Raw genomic sequence first — 24,905 nt, 5'->3', positions numbered from 1 at the left:
TATCTGGGAAGACAACAGCGAACCACAAAACATAATCTTTCTTGAGAGATTTCAGCAGCACCGACCCTCTTTTCCGAGTATGATACATTGATGTCGATGCTGAGGATATGCGTCAGATATTGAAAAATAACAAATCTTTGGCACATCTTCGACTCCCGAGTATCTCATTCTAACAACTTTTGGAACACCCCTCAAAGTGCAGATTTGTCCAACACCTTGGTAATTCACCTAAAAGGACATCGACATATCTATCTCTCTCTCTCTGCAGCTTCATTGCACAATTTCACATTTTCATACTCAAGGGGCACAGAATTCTGGGACCTTGCTTTCTCCCTTTGAAAGGTAGGTGAATGCTGTCATTCCGACAGGTTAGCAACCGGTGCATGTTGTCAAGGCAGACTTCACACGAGTGTCACCCAGAATTATTCGTGTGCATTGTATCTGCTCCACAAACATAACTCCTAAGGTTCAGCTCCAGCTAAGGTCTCTCTTTGCCTCATTTTTGGTTGCCAACCCTCCTCCAAAATTAGAGCACTTGTTCATGAGCGAGGATAAAGTTACAAAATGACAGAGAGGGTACACACAATTCATCACAGAAAGCTTCTTCCAGGCATGTCGTTTTATTCACTTCAGATGGAAACAAAATCAAAATAAACAACTGAATTGAAAATATTGCCAACCCCATAGCTATCCACAAGCACCGACAAAAAAGAAATGAAAATATCTACAGAACGCACATGTAAAAATTAAAATAAAAAAGGCATTAAAAAAAACAAACAAACAAACAAAAAAAACAACTGCCGATTGTATTCAGATATCGCCGATTGAGGATGATCACACCAGCATATATGGCAGAATTCAAACAAGGACCTTTCACCAAACAGTTTGGGGACGCTAAGTCCAGCAGCGCCCTGAGACGCTGCGAAAGGCCTTGAAATTTAATATGAATAAACAACAGAACGACGAGACTTGCCTGTGGGGAAATAGGGCGCTCACCGTTTAAAACCTTGAAAGCTGCAGACTCCTCGCTTTAACTTTAAGTCAGGGTCGGGGGAGAGGGGGAGGGAGACGAGGGATGGATGGAAAACAAAAAACAAATACAAAAACTTTGAAGGCAATGCACATCGGTAGCAGCTCTCGAAACAATCCGTTAAAGATGCTGAAATTTACTGAAAAAGGAGTTCGGAAAGAATTGTGTACAAAAGGGCTGCATCCTGATTTGAAGGGGACCAGTTTGGAAGTGGGTTGTTGAATCCAGTAAATGCACAAACTACCCAATGCCATCATGCATCCAGTATGCCATTGTGCAAGAGCTTTTGGGAGGGGACAGGGGTAGGGGTGGGCATGGTACTTTCGGGATTTAAAATTTCTGGGAAGAAAACTAGCTCTTAACATCGCAGCATACAGCAGTTGTATCCTCCTACCACCAATCCACACTCCTACTCCCCCTTTCCCTATGTTTCAGTAGCGACTGTGAGCCTGGCCGACAGGGGATGGATGCAAGCCTGGCATGGGGTGCCGCTGCGGCCCTGCCTGGTAATGAGGCATGACAGAAGGTCCACGGGGATAGGAAGGCATCGGCCCTGTAGGGAAACCTTGCATGGGCGCGTACTGACCTGGGAAGGCATGAATGAGCAGCGGGATGTTTTGGGAGTAAAGTAGATGGATAAGCAGGCATTTCTTAGAATTCAGAGCAAAAACATAAAAATAACTCAGCAAATATCTAGCATCTCTCCATTCCTCTCCTATTCCACACCACCTACACTCAAATGGCAAGAAAGAATAGTACGCAAGACTGATATTATACACACACACACACACACACACACACACACACACACACACACACACACACACACACACACACACACACACACACACACACACGCACACACACACACACACACACACACACACACACACACACACACACACACACACACACACACACACACACACACGTCGTCTGCCAAAATCGTCCCCTGAACATTCATTCCCATTTAACCCATCCCCACTTCTGACAAAGACTGTTCATATGTCGACAAACCTTGAGCAAACCTGCGAGGTGAGCATAGCCTGGCACGCAGGGAAGCTGTACTTGGCTTGGACGACGAAAACGTACCTTGAGGATGTGGGTGCACCATGCCAGGCTGCCCTGGCATCAGTGGCATAGAGTTTCGTGCTGGCACCGCCGGACGCGGTTGATACTTAGGCAACTGAGCCCGCTTCTCTTCCTGCGAGGGTGAGCAAAACCAAGGGACTGCAGAATGGCCGACTGTCGTGTATAAGCATAAGTTTTGTAGCAGGGGTGATGCAGAGGAAAGGAAAGACTTGCCTGCTTTATTTAAAACCAGTACACAAAGTGTTTTGTTCCTTGACTAACTGCTTGAAAAGTTAAAGTCACTGCATATGATGGCAATATATATATATATAAATAAATATATCATGACCTTAAACTCAGGTTGAAACAAATAGTCTTCATCCATACCTGGGCTCTGCAAAGCCTGGAACATCATGACGAGCCAAAACAGAGTTGCCCTTTGTAATACTCAAGACAAATTATTTGATTACCAGGAAATTTAGTAATAAATTCATTGCTTGGTTACCACATAATTTCGTCAACCGTAAACCAAAAACATAATGGACAATTTTTGCAACTGTTCCCTCCAATAAAAACAGGCTTTGCAGGGTTACCAGCAACATTGTGGAAAGAAGCATATAGTCACGAGTTGTTCGCGGCAAGGAGGCACAGCGTTCAAACTTACCAGTGAGATGTCCTCGTCCGGGTGGATTAACTTACTGGTGGCACTGGAAGCGAGCAGTGGCGCAGGCTTACTAGATGACAGAGGAAGCCCGCCAGGAGGACTCCCGACAACTGAGGCCTGAGCCCCAGGCCCCTGTGCATAAGTTGCAAGAGGGGGCTTCGGAGAATCCCTGGGTGAAGTGGCAGCATTACTCAGAGGTTTGAAGTCAGCACCAACAGGCCCTGAACACACCTGTTGGGCCTGGAGGTGACAAAAAAACCCATAAGCATAAAGGTTGGACAGGGAGGTCGTTAGAGCAACATCTCTTCAAGGCAAAAAGCTATGTGCCAGCCAAGGAAAGCAAAGGTTTTACTCAAAGTAGATGGGTAGGCTGATACAAACGAGATGCCACCAAAACCTAAAAGAATCACAAACACAAACACACATTTTAATTTCCGAAGCAAACAACACACATCCACGATTAAGAGCAGTCCAAACCAACATTCCACATCTAATACCGGATAACAAGGTCTTTCTTTGAACGTTATCATGGAAAGAATGGGGGCACCTCCCGGAAAGGCAAATTAAATTACAATTTTCAGATGAGACCATTCCGGCACAGCATGCCACTTATTCCCAACAGCAGTCAGATTACTTACCTGTGCAGCACTGGGGAAGAGCGGTTTGGTGAGGGGCTGCAGTACAGAGGATGGTGAACGATGGGAAATTACTCCCTGGCCAGGAATACTTGGGTGCTGAGGCATTGTCGGCATCCCAAGCATCCCAGGCATCCCAGGATGAGGTCTGGTGATTGGAATTCCTAGGGACGGATGAGGACCAATATTCAAAATAGATGACAGATACCGATTGAGATTTCACAATGAAATGTCACATTCATCTGTTTACTTTTCAAAATTGGAAACAACAATGAGGAAGGAGTCATGAGCAAAAATAAAAATAAACCAGAGTTGGTGCCAAAGCCACCCAATGCTCACCTGTTTATACATTTATCGTTTTTAAAAGACTCGTCTAGTAATTAATATTTTTATAAAGCATTGCAGTGAAGTCTGATCCAAATAATTTTAAAGCAATATATGTATTTGTATATTGTAATCAGTAACAAGAGCGCAAGTGAGCACAATATATTCCCGAACAAGAAGGTATATACACAATTGTGCTACTACATGGAAAACAGCAACCACTTTAGATGATGAACGTATGTCACGACACACCGTCTCCACAGTCTGTACCTATGTACCAAATATGAAACGTAAAAGTTGAAAACTTTGGGAGTTCGAGTGCGGACAGGAACGGATGGAAAACAGCATCCTGGTTGCCATGGCAACCACTTTAGATGACGAACGTATGTCACGATACACCGTCTCCACAGTCTGTACCTATGTACCAAATATGAAACGTGAAAGTTGAAAACTTTGGGAGTTAGAGTGCGGACAGGAACAGATGGACGGACGGACGGACGGACAGACGGACGGACGGTATCACATAATACGCCCGATATATATATATATATATATATATATATATATATATATATATATATATATATATATATATATATATATATGGCGTAAAAAAGTGTGGTCGATAAAAACATTAGAAAAGAAAAAATAACTTGCACCAAAAACTTTAACATTTTCACGCTCACGCTGACGCTCATGCCGGGGGTATCGCTATAGCTCTCTGTTCTTTGAACAGGCAAGCTAAAAATGGCACAAAGGTATAGGGGTAAAACTAAATGTGTTAACTCGTGTGCAGTTGTATTGTCCTTTATTTAACACGAGCAGAGGTACACGCACCTTGTGCGGAAGGAATTTCGAGTTCAGAAAAAAAGAGCCAGGTACTATGTATAATTCCAATTAATTAATCACATATAATTTAGCAGGCAATACTGTAATAATAATAATAATAATAATGTCAGGAATAATACAATATATAAATCTATAATATAAAATAACAGGCAAAACAGGCAATAATGATACAATAAGGCAACACTGCACAATAATAATGACTGCAGTGCCTGTGGATAGACATTTTGAGTCTGGTTGCTGGGTGCCAGAATTGTGAGCTTGGCAGGGCAGCCTGTGCGAGATGCCGCCACAGAGAACATCCCATGAGTGAAACAGAGTAATATAACAGATGATGATTTGTTTCTATCTATACCAATAAAAGGCTATGTGTGTGTGTGTGCGTGTGTGCGTGTGTGCGTGCGTCCGTGTCCTCCATAACTCCAAAACTGTAAAAACCTAGCAGCCTGAAACTTTGCACACATACTATGAAAACTCCAAGGAAGTGCAAGAGTGAAAATTGGGTGTTTGGGTTCATTAAAACACCCCTTTTGAAGATAATTAACGGCCTTATTTAATTATATCCTTCATCAGGCGACCCTTGGCCACCTCGCTGTCTGGGGTCTTTAGGTGTTTCCTGGTGTTGAAGAATTCAGTAAGAAGAATTGCCTATCATTTTAAGGCTATCCATAGGAATTTTTTATTTAAAAAAAAAAAAAGACACCAACAAGTTGGAATGTGGATTTAAGAAGGTGTCCAGATGTATTCACTAAGCTCTAGTCGCTTCAAGATAATATATCTTCCCAGTCTGGGAGAAGCAGACTGACTTTTAACCTACATACGATAGAAACTTATCTTTAATGTCCATTAGAGTTGGCATTTGACATCATTCAAGCATTCTGTGCGTTTTCGGTGCTGGGAAAGAGCATTAACATGTCTGGATTTAAAATATATGTTACAACCATTCAACCAGGTCAGGCTGAGGCTGTCTGAGGAGACCGAAGATAAGCTTCACCTGGAAGATGTCAAGACCAGACAAGCTGGCACAAGTGCTCGAAAATGATTTAAAAAAAACTGAGTCTTACTGAACACTAGATAAGGAACTAAGATTCTCCATGTATTTGAAAGATCTGGAACGAGTCTGTATGTCCAGAATCTCCTATGCACATGTTAAAGTGTTTGTTTGTTGAATAAATGTTCTAATTTTTCAGATGACTTGGAGAATTCTTCGACACTGGGTAACCTCGCTGGGGTCTGAAGCTGCCATATTTTTTGGCCTGCTCATACTATGTCTTGACTTGGAACAGGCCGCAACAATTTCTTAACGATAAAGTTTATTGTTCACTTTCCTCACTCATATCGAATGCCTGTTCATCATAGCTATGAATCGTTGTGTACATCGCTTTTATAACTATACGATAAGTTTTTTTCAAATTTGGAGCTTGGAGCGATTTCATGCATTATGAGACTATTTTCCATGATCTACTCTCACGGACTAATTAAAGTATATAATCAAAATATTATTTCGCTTGTTAGGATCTGATATCGTCTGGACTAAATAAGTGTCGAAAGTGTCAGTCCTGGAATAGCTGTGGTAAATAAATGAATAATTGGAGGTGGTGTGTTGGTCCAAGAATCATTTATTGTAAATAAATAAATAAGTGGGCGTGGTGTGTCGGTCGTGGAATCGTTTACGGTAAATAAATTAATAACTGCATGTGGTGTGTCGGTTCTGGAATAGTTTACGGTAAATGGATAAATAAATAAATAAATAAATAAACAGACGTGGTGTGTCAGTCTTGGAATTGTTTAAGGTAAATCTATACTCTGGATAGACATTTTGCATGCATACTAAGAATAATGCTGGAGGCATAGTTTTTTTTAATACCCTAGCAGGACTCCATTCCATATTCTGAAACCCCATATGTAAGCACGCACGCACGCACGCACGCACGCACGCACGCACGCACGCACGCACGCACGCACGCACGCACGCACGCACACACACACACACACACACACACACACACACACACACACACACCAATGAAGAAGAGATAATGAGCAAAAAGAAAAGGAGATGAGGCCAACGGTCTCGTAATACCTTGCACGATTGACTGACCGTGCCACCCAGTACGTTTTGGGGGAATGCTCCACTGAACGATCCCTCCTTGATAGTTGGCGTGCATCCTGCTTCGCTACAGTGCAGCAGAGCGTCTGCGCCAATCCAGAGAAGGGGCGCGACGGTCAGGCGTGAGGGAGGGACTTTGGGTGGAGCCAGTGGCGAGTGGGTGTAAAAGGCAGAGTCAAGAGCGAATGGGCAGAGTGCCAGCAGCAGGCGGAGTCAGGCGGGTGGGTGGAGAAGGCAACGAGTGTGTGAAGAAGATGACGGGGCAGCAGGCATATGTAGAGACCGATTCACAGCTAGGCAAGGAAGATGAGGATGACCATGACATGACTCTGGACGGCTTCTCGATCCGTCCTTTAGAGTCCCTGTGGTGCAGGGCGGGGCACCGCTCCAAAGCTACGAGTCGTCACCCGAATCGGGCACTCCCATTGGGCCCCGGCCACCACTTGACCTGAATGTCATGGCCGGAAGCAGCCTTACTTTACATCTGGCAAGACACGTCCTTGCTGCGGAATCGTCTCGCTCCGAACCGCGCGATATGAATCGCCTTGCTTTGTCCATACACCATGCGGCCTGAGCGATTTGGGCCGTACAGCACGCCTCTACTTGGTAGCAGCTGTATCCAGGCGGAGGTGCGGGAGGATGTCTGCCATCTGCCGGAGACATTTGTGGCCGTGCTGGTGAGCGATTCGCCCGCCATTGAGCATGCGGTTATTTATCACAGGCGGTGGTGTGTGTGGTGCCAGCCCTGATCTGTGTCATGAATTGAAGGAAAGGATTGGATATAATTATTCGATGCAGAAATGGGTTGAAAAGAACGTGCCGCGTGCGTCCTGAACAGTGGGTGGAGGTTGCTTCTTGTTTGCTTCTTTGGTTGGCCTTAGCGAAGACGCATTCTATCGTGTAGGGTGCGGCTGCAGTTTTTATAAGCGGCTGTCTGAGTGCAGTGCCTGCTTTGATATATTTCAGGAATAAGAGGAAAAGAGGAGGAATGAAGTTAGAGATATAATCATAGCTAACTCTGAGATCCACACAAAGTACTTCATCCCATTAGACGTGAGGGAAAGGTCTAACTGTACGTATATTAATGAAATAACTGTCTGGAGACCACTGTATGATGGATGCCATTGCCTTGGAGCTTCCAGAACTGCAACATGTATGTATGTATATATATATATATATATATATATATATATATATATATATATATATATATATATATATATATATATATATATATATATATATATATATATATATGTATGTATATTCATATATATATATATATATATATATATATATATATATATATATATATATATATGTATGTATGTACATATATATATATATATATATATATATATATATATATATATATATATATGTATGTATATACATATATATATATATATATATATATATATATATGTATGTATATACATATATATATGTATGTATATACATATATATATATACATATACACGAGTGAGCAGAAAGAATATGCAGTGCTTTATGAACAAAACACACACACACACACACACACACACACACACACACACACACACACACACACACACACACACACACACACACACACACACACACACACACACACACACGGCTGATATCGGCAATATTTCAGTAATCAGCAGATTGGAGTCGATGTGATTACTGACTGCAGTCCATACTGTATACAACCCAAAAATCTTGAGTAGTTTTCACCTTTGTTTTTGGGGAATTTGAATAAACAAATTTTATAAACATTTCAAGATTTGCAAAAACATTATTCTTTATAAACAGCTGCCAATCATCCTGCCAGGTGGGGAAAAAAATATTTGACTCGGTAATTTGGAAAACATCAACATGGCAAACGGCTAGGAAATCAGGTGTTATAAAATATATTTTGCTTTGAAACTCACAGAGAAACAATATAACTTTCGAAAGCATACCCGCTTCATATAAATTCACCATTAGCTTTCAAAACAGCCGTGAGGATAAAGGAAAACACCATATCTCATACTGTACCCTACTTTCTGGCGAAATAAGTTTTGACATCATACATTACATGCATATATCAGAGCATCAGTTTGACTTTTCGCATTTCAAAAGGCGGACTGACAGTATTCTGCCCCCCCCCCCCCCCGAGCGAAAGAGACAAGTGGAGCTGCTTTGATGAGATTGCAGATGTCCAGCGCAAATGCATCAGGAAATCACAATGAGCTTCAAATCTACCTCAGCGAATTGACGATCCATCGCCGAAATGATATCCACTTGACTGATGGAAATGTAATGCCGCAAGATTCCCAAAACTCACACGTCTCGTACGGAAATTCTTGTCGCCCCTTCACACCAACATGCCGAGCGAGAGATTGTTCAGTGCTGCTTTTGCAGCATATGATAGCAAAATAAGCCATCTTTCATTTGACAAGGCAAATAAACTCATCTTTATAAAAATGAATCTGAGCTGTTGACTTTAAATATGAAAACTCTTAAACGTGGCATTTTCATCATTTTGGTAAATATCCCACTGAGGCCTTTATTTTATAACTTGGTTTACGCAGTTCTTCAGCTAAAATGTAGGGTCGGTAGGTCGAAATATAATTTCAATTTTTAGAAATTATATATTTTTATGATTTTTTTTCGTTTGTTCCATGGAAAAGACAAGGGTAGGTGGGGGGAAAATAAATATAAATCTCGGACCAGGAGGATCTAAGGAAACATTGAAGATGGAAGACCATTCAAATGCAGGATGCTCATGTTCACTGTATCATCTGATGTGAAAAACAATAAAGAAGGATTAAAACTTGTTTTTAGCGGCGTCTCTCGTAGCGAATGCTGGCTCGAAGAGAGCTCCGCGTTCTTCTTCTTCTTGTGAAGACAAAACCTTTAGGACGCGGCTCTTTTATATACAGGATCCGGATCTCCTTAAATACTAAACACCTGTACACATACTCGCATTGAGAGTTCCTTTTGAGAGCGTCTATCATGAACTTTTAAATATATCCGGACATTTGCTTTAAAGTTTTGAAAAGTTCACGTTACTATTTAAAGATTATTCCATTTAATGTGTTGTAATTTCGTAAATACACCATTTTCTCATCATGAACAAGGAGCCTCCATGACGGGTCTCGCTATTAGTGGGCCAGATATGTGAAAAAGATGTTCATTTCCGGCAGAAAGTGTGAAATTTTGCATACAAGGGTATTTTGGGGCGCTGATTTCAAAAATTGGCGGATCCAAGAGATCTAACCAATGGACCGGCCGCCATCTTGAATTCCAATATGGCCGCCAAGACGAAATTTTGAAAATCCCTATCTTGGGTTTTAAATGACCTGTGGCGCTGAAATTTGGTACACAAGGGTATGTTGACATGCTGAGTTCAATAATGCAATAATTTGAAATGTCTGACAAATGGTATGGCTGCCATTTTAAATTCCAATATGGCCACCAAGACAAATATCGATGTTTTCATTGCTTCAATAGCACATTGTACGGTAATGTCATAATGTTAAATCATTTGAGCATTATTATAACTGGAAAATTGTTGCATCTTAAATATGCTGATGGGTTTGTAATTTTGGCGAAGGCAGTAGAAATTTGGGAAATTCAGCGCCCCAAAATACCCCTGTAAGCAAAATTTAACACTTTCTGCCGGAACTGAACATTCACATGACATTCCAATAATTTTTTTTTTTTTTTTTTTTTTCTCTTTCAGATCCAATGTTGAAATCAAAGAAAACATCATCAACAATTCCAATGCCAACAGACTGGAACATTTACGCTCTTTTCCAGAAACGTTCTGAAAATGAACCACTAAGAGATGCACGTAAGGGCAGCAATCAGTCGTGTCGAGACGTCTACGAGAATCTTGCTCAAAATCTCAAGGCATTGAATGATTTAGGTGCCTTGCCTTGCGGGATAAACATTTCCCGACTAGATGATGGTTGCGGTATTGCAGAAACCCTAGCTGCGCATGCTGCCAAATGGCACAAAAACTGTTATGTGCAGTGCAGCAGCTCTCGTGTGGCCAGGGCTGAATCAAGGGAAAGAAAGCAAAGTTCAGACCTTAAACTTGGTGAAGAAATTTACTCACCTGTTAAGAAAAGACTCAGAACAAGTTTCAAATCTCCATCCGTTGAACAAAGTACCGCTAGCACATTTTTCTTTTGTGATAGCATTATCAGTAATGAAGAAATAGTCCACAGAGCGGCAACAAAAAAATGTAGATTCCAATGTTCGATTGATGGCAACAGAATTGAGGGATACAAAACTCCTGGCTAGATTGTCTGTAGGTGATATGACTGCATCAGATGCTGTTTATCACAAGAAGTGCATGACTGTTCTCCACACTCGATACAGATCATTTGTAAGAAAGAATGAGGAAGCCAGTTCAAGTCAAAATATGCCACCAGAATCAGTAGCTTTGGCCGAATTGATATCCAATTTGGAAGAAATGAAGTGTACAGAATACAGTTACACTTTCAAGTTAGCCGATCTCACAAAGCTTTATACAGAACGTCTGGCACAACTGGGAGGCGATATCTCAAAGAGGATTAATTCAACTCACCTTAAGGACAAGCTTCTCAGACACCTTCCGCAACTTGAGGCACATAAGAGCAACCATGAAGTGGTACTGTCATTCAAAGAGGACATTGGTGAAGCTTTATTGCATGCTTGTAGACAAAGCTCTGACAACGACGCGGTCATTCTCATGAGAGCTGCCCAGATTGTGCGCAAAGATATTTTGCAAAAGCAATACCAATTCAATGGATCCCTAGTTAACGAATCATACAACTCACCACCATCATTGGCAGCGTTGATGGAAATGATTCTTGCTGGTACAAACATACAAAAACAGAACGCAAACAACAAGGGAGGCGTCTCTGTGCAATCCTTAACTCAACTTGTAACATTCAACACTGAAACGAGGAAGGTTGGAAACTACAGCAGAACGTCACAATTTGAAACGTGAAACATCACTGCCACTTTACCTGGGTCTTCTCATTCATAGCAAAACAAGGAAACGGGATCTCGTTGACGTTCTTTTTCAACATGGTTTGTGTGTTTCCTATGATCGCATACTGGAGGTATCCACAGATGAGGCCAACAGAGTCATAGAAATATACAAACACGACGGTGTCGTGTGTCCAACAAAATTGCGAAGTGGAATATTCACAACAGGCAACCTTGGCAACATAGGTCACAACCCATCATCGGCATCAGCACAAAGTTCATTTCATGGAACCGCGTTATCACCGACACATGTTTCACATGACAAAAGTGGCAGCATTCGAAATCATGAGAATGTCACTGAGAATGAGAACAAACAGCGCTCCAAAACCATAGCCGCCCTTCCTGCATCTTACAGTGATGTGCCTCCTGAAGCATTTCCAACTAATAATCCCATTCCAAGAAAACCAAAAGGTCCATCCACTCCAAGTGTGTCCTCCGGAATACAGGACAAAGAAAGTCAGTGGCTTTCGTTTGTACAAAGTCTGTAGGAGAAGGAAGGTCTTGAGAGTGAAGATAATATCTCCTGGTCAGCATACATGGCAAATCTGCCATCGGCTGCCAACTGGTACGAAATATACTTTGAAATGAGCTCTTTGACTTGTTATACGATTCGTCAACTAGGGATCCATTGAATTGGTATTGCTTTTGCAAAGAACCCGGGTTTTTCAACATTTCGTCTTGGCGGCCATATTGGAATTCAAAATGGCGGCCATACCATTTGTCAGACATTTCAAATTATTGCCTTATTGAACTCAGCGTGTCAACATACCCTTGGATATGATAAAAAAAAAGATATGATTTCTGCTGGATATGATTTAAAAAAGGTGTCTACTAGGAGTGAACACACTCAAAACGGTCAATCAGAGCCATAACCAGCGCTTACTTTTCAGTGGGCATCTGATCGTTCCGTCTCCCCATCCCCATGAGCACATCAAAGGCTGATTTCTGGTCCGTTGAAGGCTGAATATCAGCATCTCGCAGGGAAACTTTGACGTACTTGACACCGAAATCTTTCAATACGAACAGCGGTGTACAACTTTCGACAGAAACAAAATCGACACGATCAAGAGTAGCCTGTGAATCATCCCTGCTGCTGCACTGAATTTATGCAATAGTTCGGCCAGAATATTCGGCGTCAAGATGTTGCGTGATTAAATCACCAATGCAGTCACTCAAATTTATACCGCTGACATACTTCTTAACAATCACTTTCGCCCCAGAAACCACAGTCAATCTAAACCACGCTGGCCACTGCTCAGACGCCATGACTGTAGACTACTCTACTGCGCAGTTTGGTAAAAGGTGATTTGGCATTTTGGTGCGCACGCACGAAATTATATTTTGAAAATAAATACCGACGTTTACATTTCGGGTTTTGAAACTTTTGCACCTTCGGCGGAAAATGTATAAATATAAAAAGCTAAAAATGTGTTTTATATTTATATTTCATTTTGGCAAATATACCGTCGGCGGATCCGTAAACCAAGTTATAAAATAACTAAGGCCTAAGCTTGTGAAACCATCGGGTGAGTCGCCCCTCCTCGGGCGCTGATAACAGAGTCAATGGCCAATCAAATTTACTTGATGTATGCAACTATGAATAATTATTGTTCGGAATGGAATCCCTTTGAAACCCAGGAACTCCCTGTGCTGTATTATCATATTTTGAATAAAATTTGCTTTTCACAAGACCAGACAAGTACGAAAAGCTTCATTTTATATCAGTCAATAACTTATTGAACGAGCACACTTGCTTCCTTCCATGTAATTTCTGCTTCATTAGGATGAAGATTACCGCACACGGTAGCTCATCATTCGTTTCAAAATAACGGGATGCTGTGCTGTTCGATGAACCCATCAATTCGAGAAGTGATTTAAAATGTGTTGATTCACAGCCACTCAATAACGTTAATCCGTCAATCGTGGGCACGGCACCGATCCGGCATGGGATCCACGTCATTATCTGTATCCTCGGCAGCAGTGGCGATGCACCGTAGTCATAGCCATTTGAAGGCATGAAAAAGTGTCACTACGATAAGTGGATGCCAATAAATAATCTGCATCGGTGGCATAATCGGACGTTATGTCAGGGTCAGGTGACCGATTAAAGTGGGGTTGCATCAAAGCGGGACGTCTTGGTACCCAGTCATCACTGCCAGCTCCAGTGATGTCTCTCATTAATTACGTAACACACCAGTACACAAATGCCACACAAAACACACCACACAAAAGAAGTCCTGGCGAAGGTATGCAATCTCTGATTGCACTTTTTCTTATTATTATTACAAGCACCCGCCCTAAGGGCGGTCATTATGACGCATGAAATAAAAAGCACAGAAAATGAACAATGCAAACAATTTCGTGTTGCCACCAATTGTTGTTCTATTTATTCTTAGGATTGATCATTAATAAGATTTCAGGGTATACTACATTGTTAATAAGAGTATTTCCTGACGCCCTAGGATTTGCATGAATTTTGATATAGCCACTATTTCCCACTCTACTTATGGCGACATAGAGCTGGCCATGGCTGAAAGTCACTTTTCAAATATAGTCCAACCTTTTTCAGTGTTTGTCCCTGGGCCTTATTCACGGTCATACTAAAACACAGACGGACAGGAAATTGTTTTATTTGCATTTGGAATGGAAATAGGTCCTCTGATGGTACTATTGGTATCCGAGGGATGAAGAGAGTCTATTCCCAGTATGGGGTCCGGTAGATAGTCGTGCATCTATGATGCGAGGAAGTAGGTTCTGAACGATATAGCGACTTCCATTACAATGTCCGTTTTTTGGGTCAAAGTTCCGTAGTAACATAATTGGTACCCCAATTTTCAGCCGTAATTTATGAGGCGGCATGCCAGATGCAGAGATAGAGTTCAAAAACTCACATGGATATTGATGCGTGTTCTCAACATCAATGATTTTGTCACTAAAATAAATTACAACTTCCGGCATAATATATAATAATATAAAGCGAGAGCTGTGATTGGTTCAATGATAAAAAATTAAATGGCGGATTTTTTTTTTTGTCAATAATAAAACACGTATAAATGCGATATAAGAAGACAGCCAGAATGAGGTTTCATAATATGCCTATAATATGCGCAGGTGGTGTAAGAATAGCTGTACATCAACACAGTGTTGACCCGTTCAGCCATTTCGGAGTCTATGGCGGACATAATGGGTGAATTATAGTGTGGATGAGATGAGATGAGATGAAGTATGATGATGATACAATGTTTGTCGTTACATTTTTTTGTGTCAAATTCACCTTCTGAGGTATTCAGCACGTGCAGAAGAGGGTTTTACATTGTAGACGCTGTTTTCTCGGAGTGGCATTACGCCTCTCAGCGGTGACGGTTTGTCGACGACAGACGTAATGACGTTAGCGAATGACCGATGATGTCATGGCATCATTACGCCTCAGCGGTGACGTCACACGTCGCCGTGCAAACGAATGTAAAAATTAGAAAATCGCCAAAAATTCCCAAACCTCTCCGTCTGGCACGATTTCACATAGCCTATGATGTACATTAGACCAAAGATCAACCGCATGCCGAAAGTGGCTACAATCTGTTCAGCCGTTTCGGAGTCTATAGCTGACATAATCGGTGAATTATAGTATGATTGTTATTATTATTTTTTTTTTTAATCGGCCCAGCACTAACATACATATATGCATATATTTAGTTGAATAGTTTCTGGGATATCAATATCGAGTAAGGGCTAGGGAAGTATCAGTTCTTTATCTGCTTCACGAAAGAGTCCCACAAAGCTCGATTTTGGATTTTGTAGCAGATGACAAGTGTCTGTTCACATCCATCCAGGTCATTTTCACCAAAAAAAGCCAGAATTCAAAAGAGAAATCACTTTGCCACATCCAAAAAATGTATAATGTCAACTGGCCTTATGACTTCACACCTGCTTGAACGGTGACTTGAAAAACAGCGATCTTTGGTGTTTCCACAATATTTATGGCCTTCGAATGCTTGATGTATTTAATTAGGTACTAGTGCTGCCCGTAGGTGCAAAAAAATAACAATAAAAAAACTTTCAAACCGCGTGCCAGAAACAAACTCACAGACTGTTCCTTCGCTCTCGCATGCCCGAACGTGCGTGGCCGCACGTGCAAAACACAAAAACAAAGAAAAAAACATTAAAACCTTGGAAAACAGCTGTTTCCCTTGGGAAAAATTCAAACCTTGGGATTAATAAATAATTTGAACAATTAATTCAAACCTTGGGAAAAAACAGCTTTCAAACTTTGGGAAACAGCTGAAACAGATGAAGAAGAACGATATCAAACCTTGAAAAGGCACATACTCAGGTCCTCAGCGTCGATTGTGACGTCATATCAAATGAAGAAGAAGAATTGTGACGTCACTCGTGCAAAAAAGAAAAAAAAAAGAAAAAAGAAAAAGAAGAAGAATTGTGACGTCAATCGTGATGTCATATCACCGTGCCCTGTCATTGGTTGATAAATAAATGGCCATAACTTGGGAACCACTTGTCCGATTAATAACAAACCTTGAAAAGGCACATCTACAGGGCCCCAGCAATATACCTGGCAAGTTTCAATGACATCGGACCAGTGGTTGTCGAGAAACAGCAGACACACACACACAGACACACACTGCTGGAATTATAGATAGATGAAGACTGGGTACGAAGTCTTCCAAGTGCCATCTGATATTTATGAGGACTCATATCTGTCTATCTGAGTGGTTCACATCAAGCCATGCAAGTGTTCGAAGTGCATGAAAACAAGCAGAAATGGGAAGAGTGGGGAGGGGGAGAGGGGTTGGGGAGGGGAGAGGGGTTGGGGAGGGGAGAGGAAAAATATGGTTCTTGCAAATGCTCAAAAAAGGTCAATGGTACCTGGATGTCAACTGCTGTGGGTTAAAAGTCATTAAGTTGCTGACGATCAACGTGGGCTGATCGATGACTGTGCAGGGCTATTATAATGAGAACACAATAAACTTAGCACTTTGTCATGTAAAAGTGATTTTACTCAACGGAGTCCAACTCCCATCTTTTGTTCACTTGGTGCAGCGGCTGAAATTACCAACGTGCTTTTCATTCAGGCTCAACTCTCATGGGTGTTTAAACCAGCTCCGGCAGTCTCTATGCAGTACAACTTTTGGGAAAGTGTGTACACTGTATGAGACTGCAAGAGGAACACACATCTCCCACATAGTCTTAAAATGGCATAATCCTCAAAACGAAAGCCACCAGACAGCAAAGTTATTTGTATCATTCTTTACAATGGCAGACTTGTGGAGGACTTTGGACATGTAAAGTGGAGAATCATTATCATAAGGATAAGATTACTCTAACATGACATGAATTGCAAGGGCATTAGTATACAGGAGAGGGAGGAGATTGGGACCATACTCTGTGCAGAGTGTTGTGCTGCCTAGGCAGTCTCCTTGGCTATTAGGCACAATCCTGGAAGGGTCGCCACTCCGACACAGTATAGCAGCAAGCTGGCACTCATTTTGCCGACCTCGGAAGGATGACAGGCAGAGTCAACCCCACCTGGTATTAATTCAACAGATGAGCGGGATTTGAACTCAGGACCCGAGGATCCAAAGCCTGCCACCCGAACCATTAAGCCAACACCAGGCCAATTAGTATACAGGTTTAGTAATTAACAAACACAAACTTAACTATGAGGGCACTCGGTGAAGTTCATACCTCCACCACACAATAACATAACGGGACCAATACATTTTTGAAATATCATGCTATATCTCGTTTTTGGCCTGATCTCTCAATGGTGAAGAATCACTGAAAATAAAAAATAATAATTTTCGTATCCAGATACAGATTTGGATCTTCACCAAAATTGAATCAATTTGTCATGGTCACACACCCAACATGTCCCCCAAGTTTCATCCACATCAGTCCACAACCTTTTGAGATATCGTGCTACATGTAATTTTGGCCCGATCTCTCAATGGTGAAGACTCGCTTAAAAAATTCTAGTAGTCGGATCCGGATCTTCACAAAAATCAAATAAGTTCATCCTTGTCACACACTAACCCTGTCCACAAAGTTTCATCCAGATCCGTACACAACTTTTTGAGATATCCTGCACACAGACAGACAAACAGACAAACAAGCAAACAGACAGACAGAGAGGGGTGAAAACATAACCTCCTTCACCTTCGGTAGCGAAGGTAACAATGATGGTTCTCGGGGACCTGACAAATTCAGATTTCTACAAAACCGATAGAAAATTGTCTAGGCATTTCTAGACCTTCCACAAGCTGAAACCAACATGCGAAATGGAGAAAATAAATAAATAGATAAAAAGATTAAAGCTACAAAACTGCTGTCAATCATAAATGAAGGAGAAAAAAAAAATATATATATATATATATATATATTCGATGATCAATAAATTTAACAAATTAATAGTTTTAAAAAGAGGATTCGTAATCCTGCTTTCTTACCGGACATCATTGGACGCAAAGACGGATGCATTCCCACTTGCATCATACTGGTGAAACAACAAGAACAACTATTAAGGAGAATGGCAATTTGCTTAACACATGTGATCAGATTCTTCAAACATAAAAAGCAGGAATAGCATTCATCACAGCAAGAACAAATATGGGGCGTACTCACCCGGGATGCAAACCCATGCCTGGTGGTAGCCCTGGCATCATGGGTGGCATGCCAGGTATCATGCGAGGCACCCCTGCACATCAGAGACAAGTCGTTCATCAGCACATCATCAATAAAATAATTAATTAATTAACTATGATTATTCCTGACTTTGGGACTCAGAAGCATTAAAAAACTCAGTTGCCTTTTGGGCAATGATCAAATTGTATTTTTAAAACTCGCATTCATCTGATCCCTCAATGAGGCCAATTAAGCCAATAAAACAATTCTGTGTTGGTATAAGCAAGTTGCCCGTGCACGGGAAAGGGATGGAGGGAGCAAAAATGCAAATGGCGTCTTCTGTCATCGAGCCAGCAATCTGGGAGAAACAATTCATATTTATTGCCACATCTGATGCAATTTAAGTGCTCAAAATTTTTTAAGCCACTGGATGCAAGGGGGGGGGAGGGGAAGAAATCGTTCAACAAAATACAGATGTTATACTGGAGCGTTCAGAGAAGACCTTACCCCAAGCTGTCTTGACAAACAAGGACAGGGGCGGCAGGTACGAATAGCAAATTTGATTGGTCATGACGCACGACGATGTAAAATGCCGTCATATTTTGTCTCAGTACTGCTAAACGGAATGGTTTTGAAAGTGCCAAGGAGGAGATTTGTGTTCTACAGCGTTTCAAGTGTTATACCTGTACATCAATTGAAATAAAATAATTAAAAATGCTGTAAAAAAAACAAAAAAAAAATTTCAATGAACTTTACTGCCGTTAATGCAGCATCTTTCACACCACCTTATTTAACACATTAAAGGAATTATTTGTCCCTGTTGTTTGTGTCCTTTATGATGTCCGTCAAAAACAGTAAGGTTCCTGTTTGGAATGATTTTCAATTTTGTTTGACTGCCAGGCAGGCAGAAAAACGAAAAAGAATAATAAAAAATAATAACAAGTCTGAAGACGACGATGGTTCATGAGCGGTATTTGACGATGTAGATTGTTTCAGAAGTCAAGGATGAGAATGTGATAATTTTTGACCAAGTTATAAAAATGATCAACATGATGTGGTACGAGTGACGGGTTATCAGCTGCAAAATGTCGAAAACCCGGTTTTGTTCAACAACTTAAAAATTTGACCTTTGCATAACCTTTAAAGGTCCCAAAACAATGGTGTGGACATTAAAATAAGGAAACAGGATACGTGCTATAGCTTATTGGAGTTAGTTCGTTGAAGAAGGTCAAAAACCCGGTTCGATTCCCACAACTTTGAATATTTGACCTTTGTGAACTTTAAAGGTCAAAGGTCAAGGATTATGACCTTTGGTGCAAAACTTCCTCTGGAACATTCCAGGAACAATACAACGCCATATAGGTTATATGGCATTTCACACTCCTCGGATTATCCATAATTTGATGAAATCAGCGTAAAAACAAACTTGAAGGGGGCGCCACGGGCAAGGTGTTCGAGATAGAGCAAAATGGTTTCAAGACTTTAGGTGGGGAATGACGTCAAGATTATGGATAAAAAATATTGTCATCCTAGCTCTCAAAGTTTGGGTGGTCATATGATTTTTATGTCAAAATTTGCAATTTTCTAAGTTCGTGACCTTGACCTTGTGACGAACATGACAAATCGAACTCCATGGGGCTATGCAGGTGCCATTGGGCTAACCAAATTCCGAAACCCCTGCCAGATTCGAAAAACCTCTCGGAGAAGATGGATTTTTGTCAAAATTCGCAATTTTCTAAGTTCGTGACCTTGTGACCTTGACCTTGGGACGAAAATGAAAAATCAAGCTCCGTGGGCTATGCAGGTGCCATTGGGCTAACCAAATACCGAAACCCTGCCAGATTCAACAAACCCCCGAGGAGAAGATGCAAATTGAAATCGGCTACCCCCTTAAAACAAAATTCGCAATTTTCTAAGTTCGTGACCTTGTGGCCTTGACCTTGGGACGAAAATGAAAAATTGAGCTCTGTGGGGCTATGCAGGTGCCATTGGGCTAAGCAAATACCGAAACCCAGCCAGATTCAACAAACCCCTCGGAGAAGATAATTTTTTATGTCAAAATTCGCAATTTTCTAAGTTCATGACCTTGGGACGGAAATGAAAAATCGAGCTCCGTGGGGCTATGCAGGTGCCATTGGGCTAACCAAATACCGAAACCCGTCACATTTGACAAACCCCCAAGGAGAAGATGCAAATTGAAATTGGCTACCCCCTAAAAACACGTTTTTTGGGCGTGGCTCCGCCCATAATGGGAGCACCACGCCCATTCTCAGGAAAACACAACGAGATCATGATATAAACCTCCCACCAAAATTTTATCAGGATCGGATCAAAACCCACGGAGCTATGCTCGGGACAGGCACACAACAATAACGAATATAGTGGTCACTTATTTTTTTTCGTGAACCAAAAATCTCAATCCTCTCTGCACATGCACAATCGGGACAAATTGCTTAACCATGTTCTTCAACTTACGTTACGTGCACGGGCTAACAAGACTGAGCATTTCATAGAGTCACAACAGGATACATAGATTACAGTGGATCTACGTACATACAACACGCACGCAAACTCGCATGTTGTATACCTACGGGAACAGGTGAGGCTAAATAAATAACCGATTTAATCATATTAAATTACTCGTGAAGACAACCTGGAGGTGGCGGAGGTATTGTTTTCACCAGTTTGTCTGTGAATACAATCTCAAAAAGATATGGACGAATTTGGACGAAATTTGCGGGACAAGTCGAGTGTGTGATACGGACGAATCGATTCAATTTTGCTGAAGATCTGAATATGAGAATTTTTTTTTTTTTTAATTCTGTCACGATTCTTCACCATTGAGAGATTGAGGCCAAAATTATATACAGCACGGTATTTCAAAACTTTGTGGACCATTTATTACAAAACTTTGCGGACGAGATGGGTCGGTGACAAGAACAAGCCGATTCGATTTTGATGTGTTGCGAGGATGAACGGTCTGGATGCGGATCCGGCTTATCAGTGGGATACAAAACGTAGATTATTCAACCTGGTGGAGGTGTGTACGCTCCAACGAGTGCCCTCCCAATTTAAATTGTGGTCGACTACTGTTTGCAGCAAACAACAACAAAAACCACTGACCAAGCATAGACCCGTGCACAGCAGACACACCAGGATGCAGCAACCCAATAACCGGCGCCACCGTGGATGGCATGGACACCACCGGAGGTACGCTCAAGTCCGGCTGAGAACTATCGTCACCGCTGTCAGACGATTCCTCGTTCTTCATTTTCCTCTTCTGCGATTCTAATGAGAATTTACAAAAATAAGCATTTTGTGAAACAACGTCAAAAGCATTTGAAGCACGCACCACATGGGGACTCTGTATTTGGATACGGAAGACGACACGTCATCATAAGAACATCGAGGACGTGAAGGAAAAACGACAAACCTTGGGTTTTATGCTCCATCATACGTCTTCTTTCCTCGAGGTCTTTTTCTGGAATCCCTTCCATTCCATAAATTTCTAACTCTATGTCCAATCTTCCCGGAATCGAATTGGGAACACCTGGTAAAGTTTCTTTGTGCACCTAAAGAGAGGAACATGCATGGACAAAGCACGACCTGTGATTGTCTCTCTATTAATCAGCAATGGATTGGAATTTAAAAAAAAAAAGAAAAGAAAAGAGAAGTGTCAATCAGCTGGAATACCATGCGACATAGCAACCATCTGCATGAAATAAAGTGCATGTATGGTACAATCAGTAATTGGGATTACCTGCATACAATGGATGGCAAGGCCTGGTCCAGTGTATAGTTTCTTGTGGCAAATATGACACTTAAAGTGCTTTGCCTTTTGGTGCTGGATCAATATCTTCTCATCATCAAACTCCCTATTACAGTACCTGTCGTGGTAGTCAAGGTAGTCCCAGAAATATTTTGCAATGTTCACAGTTAACACTTCCCATCTGGTGCACAATCACATTAACAACAGGACGTGGACCCTTCACCTTCCACAACTTCCCATCATTCTTAACTGTCATTTTCCCTTTCACTTCACGTCACCTAAATCTCCCCCTCCTATTTCTCTTCACCGTCCTCCCACACATCACTGGACCCCCAACCTCCCGACTCCCAGACATCACTGGAGCCCCAAACATCACTGGACCCCCCAAACTCCCAACTACCACACATCACTGGAGCCCCAAACATCACTGGACCCCCCAAACTCCCAACTACCACACATCACTGGACTGGACCCCCTAACTTCCAACTCCCACACATCACTGGACTGGACCCCCAAACTCCCAACTCCCACACATCACTGGACCCCCAAACTCCCAACTCCCACACATCACTGGAGGCCCAAACTTCCAACTCCCACACATCACTGGACTGGACCCCCAAACTCCCAACTCCCACACATCACTGGGCTGGGCCCCCACACTCCCACCTCCCACACATCACTGGACTGGACCCCCTAACTTCCAACTCCCACACATCACTGGACTGGACCCCCAAACTCCCAACTCCCACACATCACTGGACTGGACCCCCAAACTCCCAACTCCCACACATCACTGGACTGGACCCCCAAACTCCCAACTCCCACACATCACTGGAGCCCCAAACTTCCAACTCCCACACATCACTGGACTGGACCCCCAAACTCCCAACTCCCATACATCACTGGACTGTACCCCCAACTCTAAACTCTCACACATCACTGGACGAGACCCCCAAACTCCCGACTCCTACACATCACTGGACTGGACCCCCAAACTCCCAACTCTCACACATCACTGGACTGGACCCCCAAACTCCCAACTCCTACACATCATTGGACTGGACCCCCAAACTCTAAACTCTCACACATCACTGGACGAGACCCCCAAACTCCCAACTCCTACACATCACTGGACTGGACCCCCAACTCTAAACTCTCACACATCACTGGACGAGACCCCCAAACTCCCGACTCCTACACATCATTGGACTGGACCCCCAACTCTAAACTCTCACACATCACTGGACGAGACCCCCAAACTCCCGACTCCTACACATCATTGGACTGGACCCCCAACTCTAAACTCTCACACATCACTGGACGAGACCCCCAAACTCCCGACTCCTACACATCATTGGACTGGACCCCCAACTCTAAACTCTCACACATCACTGGACTGTACCCCCAACTCTAAACTCTCACACATCACTGGACGAGACCCCCAAACTCCCGACTCCCACACATCACTGGACTGGACCCCCAAACTCCCAACTCCCACACATCACTGGACTGGACCCCCAAACTCCCAACTCCTACACATCATTGGACTGGACCCCCAACTCTAAACTCTCACACATCACTGGACTGTACCCCCAACTCTAAACTCCCACACATCACTGGACTGTACCCCCAACTCTAAACTCTCACACATCACTGGACTGTACCCCCAACTCTAAACTCTCACACATCACTGGACGAGACCCCCAAACTCCCGACTCCTACACATCACTGGACTGGACCCCCAACTCTAAACTCTCACACATCACTGGACGAGACCCCCAAACTCCCGACTCCTACACATCATTGGACTGGACCCCCAACTCTAAACTCTCACACATCACTGGACTGTACCCGCAACTCTAAACTCCCACACATCACTGGACTGGACCCCCAAACTCCCACACTTTTCGTGCTCCATTTCCTGAAACCCCTTCACTCTCCAACTTCCTTCCCCTTACCCCCCTTGACCCTCCCCCCTCCTCAAAACAATCCCTTAGCAGCGCTTCCCCCCCAACTTGCACAACCCCCAACAAACCTCGAAAGTCAACGACTTTCCACTTTATAACATCAAACTTCCCAACAACGTCTGCTCTTCCCCCAATATCATCGCTCATCTTCCCTAAAGCAACTCTACCTCAAGTGGGATACCAACACCAGGGTTTCATTTGCTTCTTCTTCTTTCGGCCCATGTCGAAGGAAACTCGAAAACACACGTCGCTGTCGCAGTTGATTGAACAGCACAAGTCAAAGCCGTGTCAGTTTTCGGGTAAAATTCGGCAAAGACAAGTAACAGTGAGCCTAACTAATGGCGGCCAAGAAAGGATGTCGCCTTGATCATTTAGCGAATCGTTTCCTTCCTGGATTTGTAATCGTCTTAGTTTTTGATCGGCGATGCGTGTTTCCACGAATCGGTCACTCAATAAAAGGTTTGTTTAACTTGAACGTTAAATTAATCCGCAATCACGCATCCGACGACACCGCCGCTAACTACACCGCTTAGGCGTCCATAATTATGTTCCGCGCACTGGTTTCAAAGTTTCGTGTGAATGTCTCGGTTGGTGATGCGATCGTTTTTTCACTTCTGCATCTCTGACTTGGCGAGAATTGTCGTTATGACACTTTTCATTGGTTTGTTCCGGAACATACCGGTCGAATCGAGGCTCGACGCAAAAGTTTTGATTGCCGTACTACTACGGTGCTGTCCGGAAGGGCCGGGAAAAAAAAATATCCTTGACGGAACCAATGATGTTGTACTTATACACCGCTCTGAAAGGTTGGACTGAGGAATTTATAATTATGATGCGATTTG

At 42.5% G+C, this 24,905-nt stretch overlaps 1 protein-coding gene across 2 annotated transcripts; it reads right to left on the bottom strand.

The window, feature by feature from the left end:
• Nucleotides 1-601: 601 nt before the first annotated feature.
• Nucleotides 602-24,541, bottom strand: ZNF207 (zinc finger protein 207). 2 transcript variants are annotated; one of them, XM_085885330.1, is made up of 10 exons: nucleotides 24,245-24,541; nucleotides 22,088-22,214; nucleotides 21,761-21,899; nucleotides 21,451-21,615; nucleotides 18,328-18,400; nucleotides 18,153-18,199; nucleotides 3,404-3,564; nucleotides 2,766-3,005; nucleotides 2,123-2,234; nucleotides 602-1,616 (listed from the first exon to the last, which is right to left on the bottom strand). In XM_085885330.1, exons 1-10 carry the CDS (start codon nucleotides 24,283-24,285, stop codon nucleotides 1,462-1,464), a joined length of 1,260 nt encoding a protein of 419 aa, XP_085741456.1. In that variant the 5' UTR covers nucleotides 24,286-24,541; the 3' UTR covers nucleotides 602-1,461. The 2 variants fall into 2 exon arrangements, with proteins under 2 accessions (XP_085741456.1, XP_085741465.1); XM_085885339.1 differs by having other exon boundaries at nucleotides 21,481-21,615.
• Between the last annotated feature and the right edge of the window lie 364 nt (nucleotides 24,542-24,905).

This window comes from Eptatretus burgeri, chromosome 1, assembly GCF_056783735.1.
Source record: "Eptatretus burgeri isolate ZD-2024b chromosome 1, Ebu_testis_v1, whole genome shotgun sequence".
Lineage (NCBI taxonomy): Eukaryota > Metazoa > Chordata > Myxini > Myxiniformes > Myxinidae > Eptatretus > Eptatretus burgeri.
Note: the sequence above shows the minus strand (reverse complement) of the source record. Positions and strands in the feature narration are given on the sequence as shown.

What these genes read in the sequence shown, in the direction of transcription:
- ZNF207 (XM_085885330.1), bottom strand. Translation starts at nt 24,285, where the DNA reads ATGGGCCGAAAGAAGAAGAAGCAAATGAAACCCTGGTGTTG. An exon ending in CAAATGAAACCCTGGTGTTG is followed by an intron (nt 22,215 to 24,244) that starts GTATCCCACTTG and finishes CTACCACGACAG; the next exon opens with GTACTGTAATAGGGAGTTTG. An exon ending in TTGCCATCCATTGTATGCAG is followed by an intron (nt 21,900 to 22,087) that starts GTAATCCCAATT and finishes TCCTCTCTTTAG; the next exon opens with GTGCACAAAGAAACTTTACC.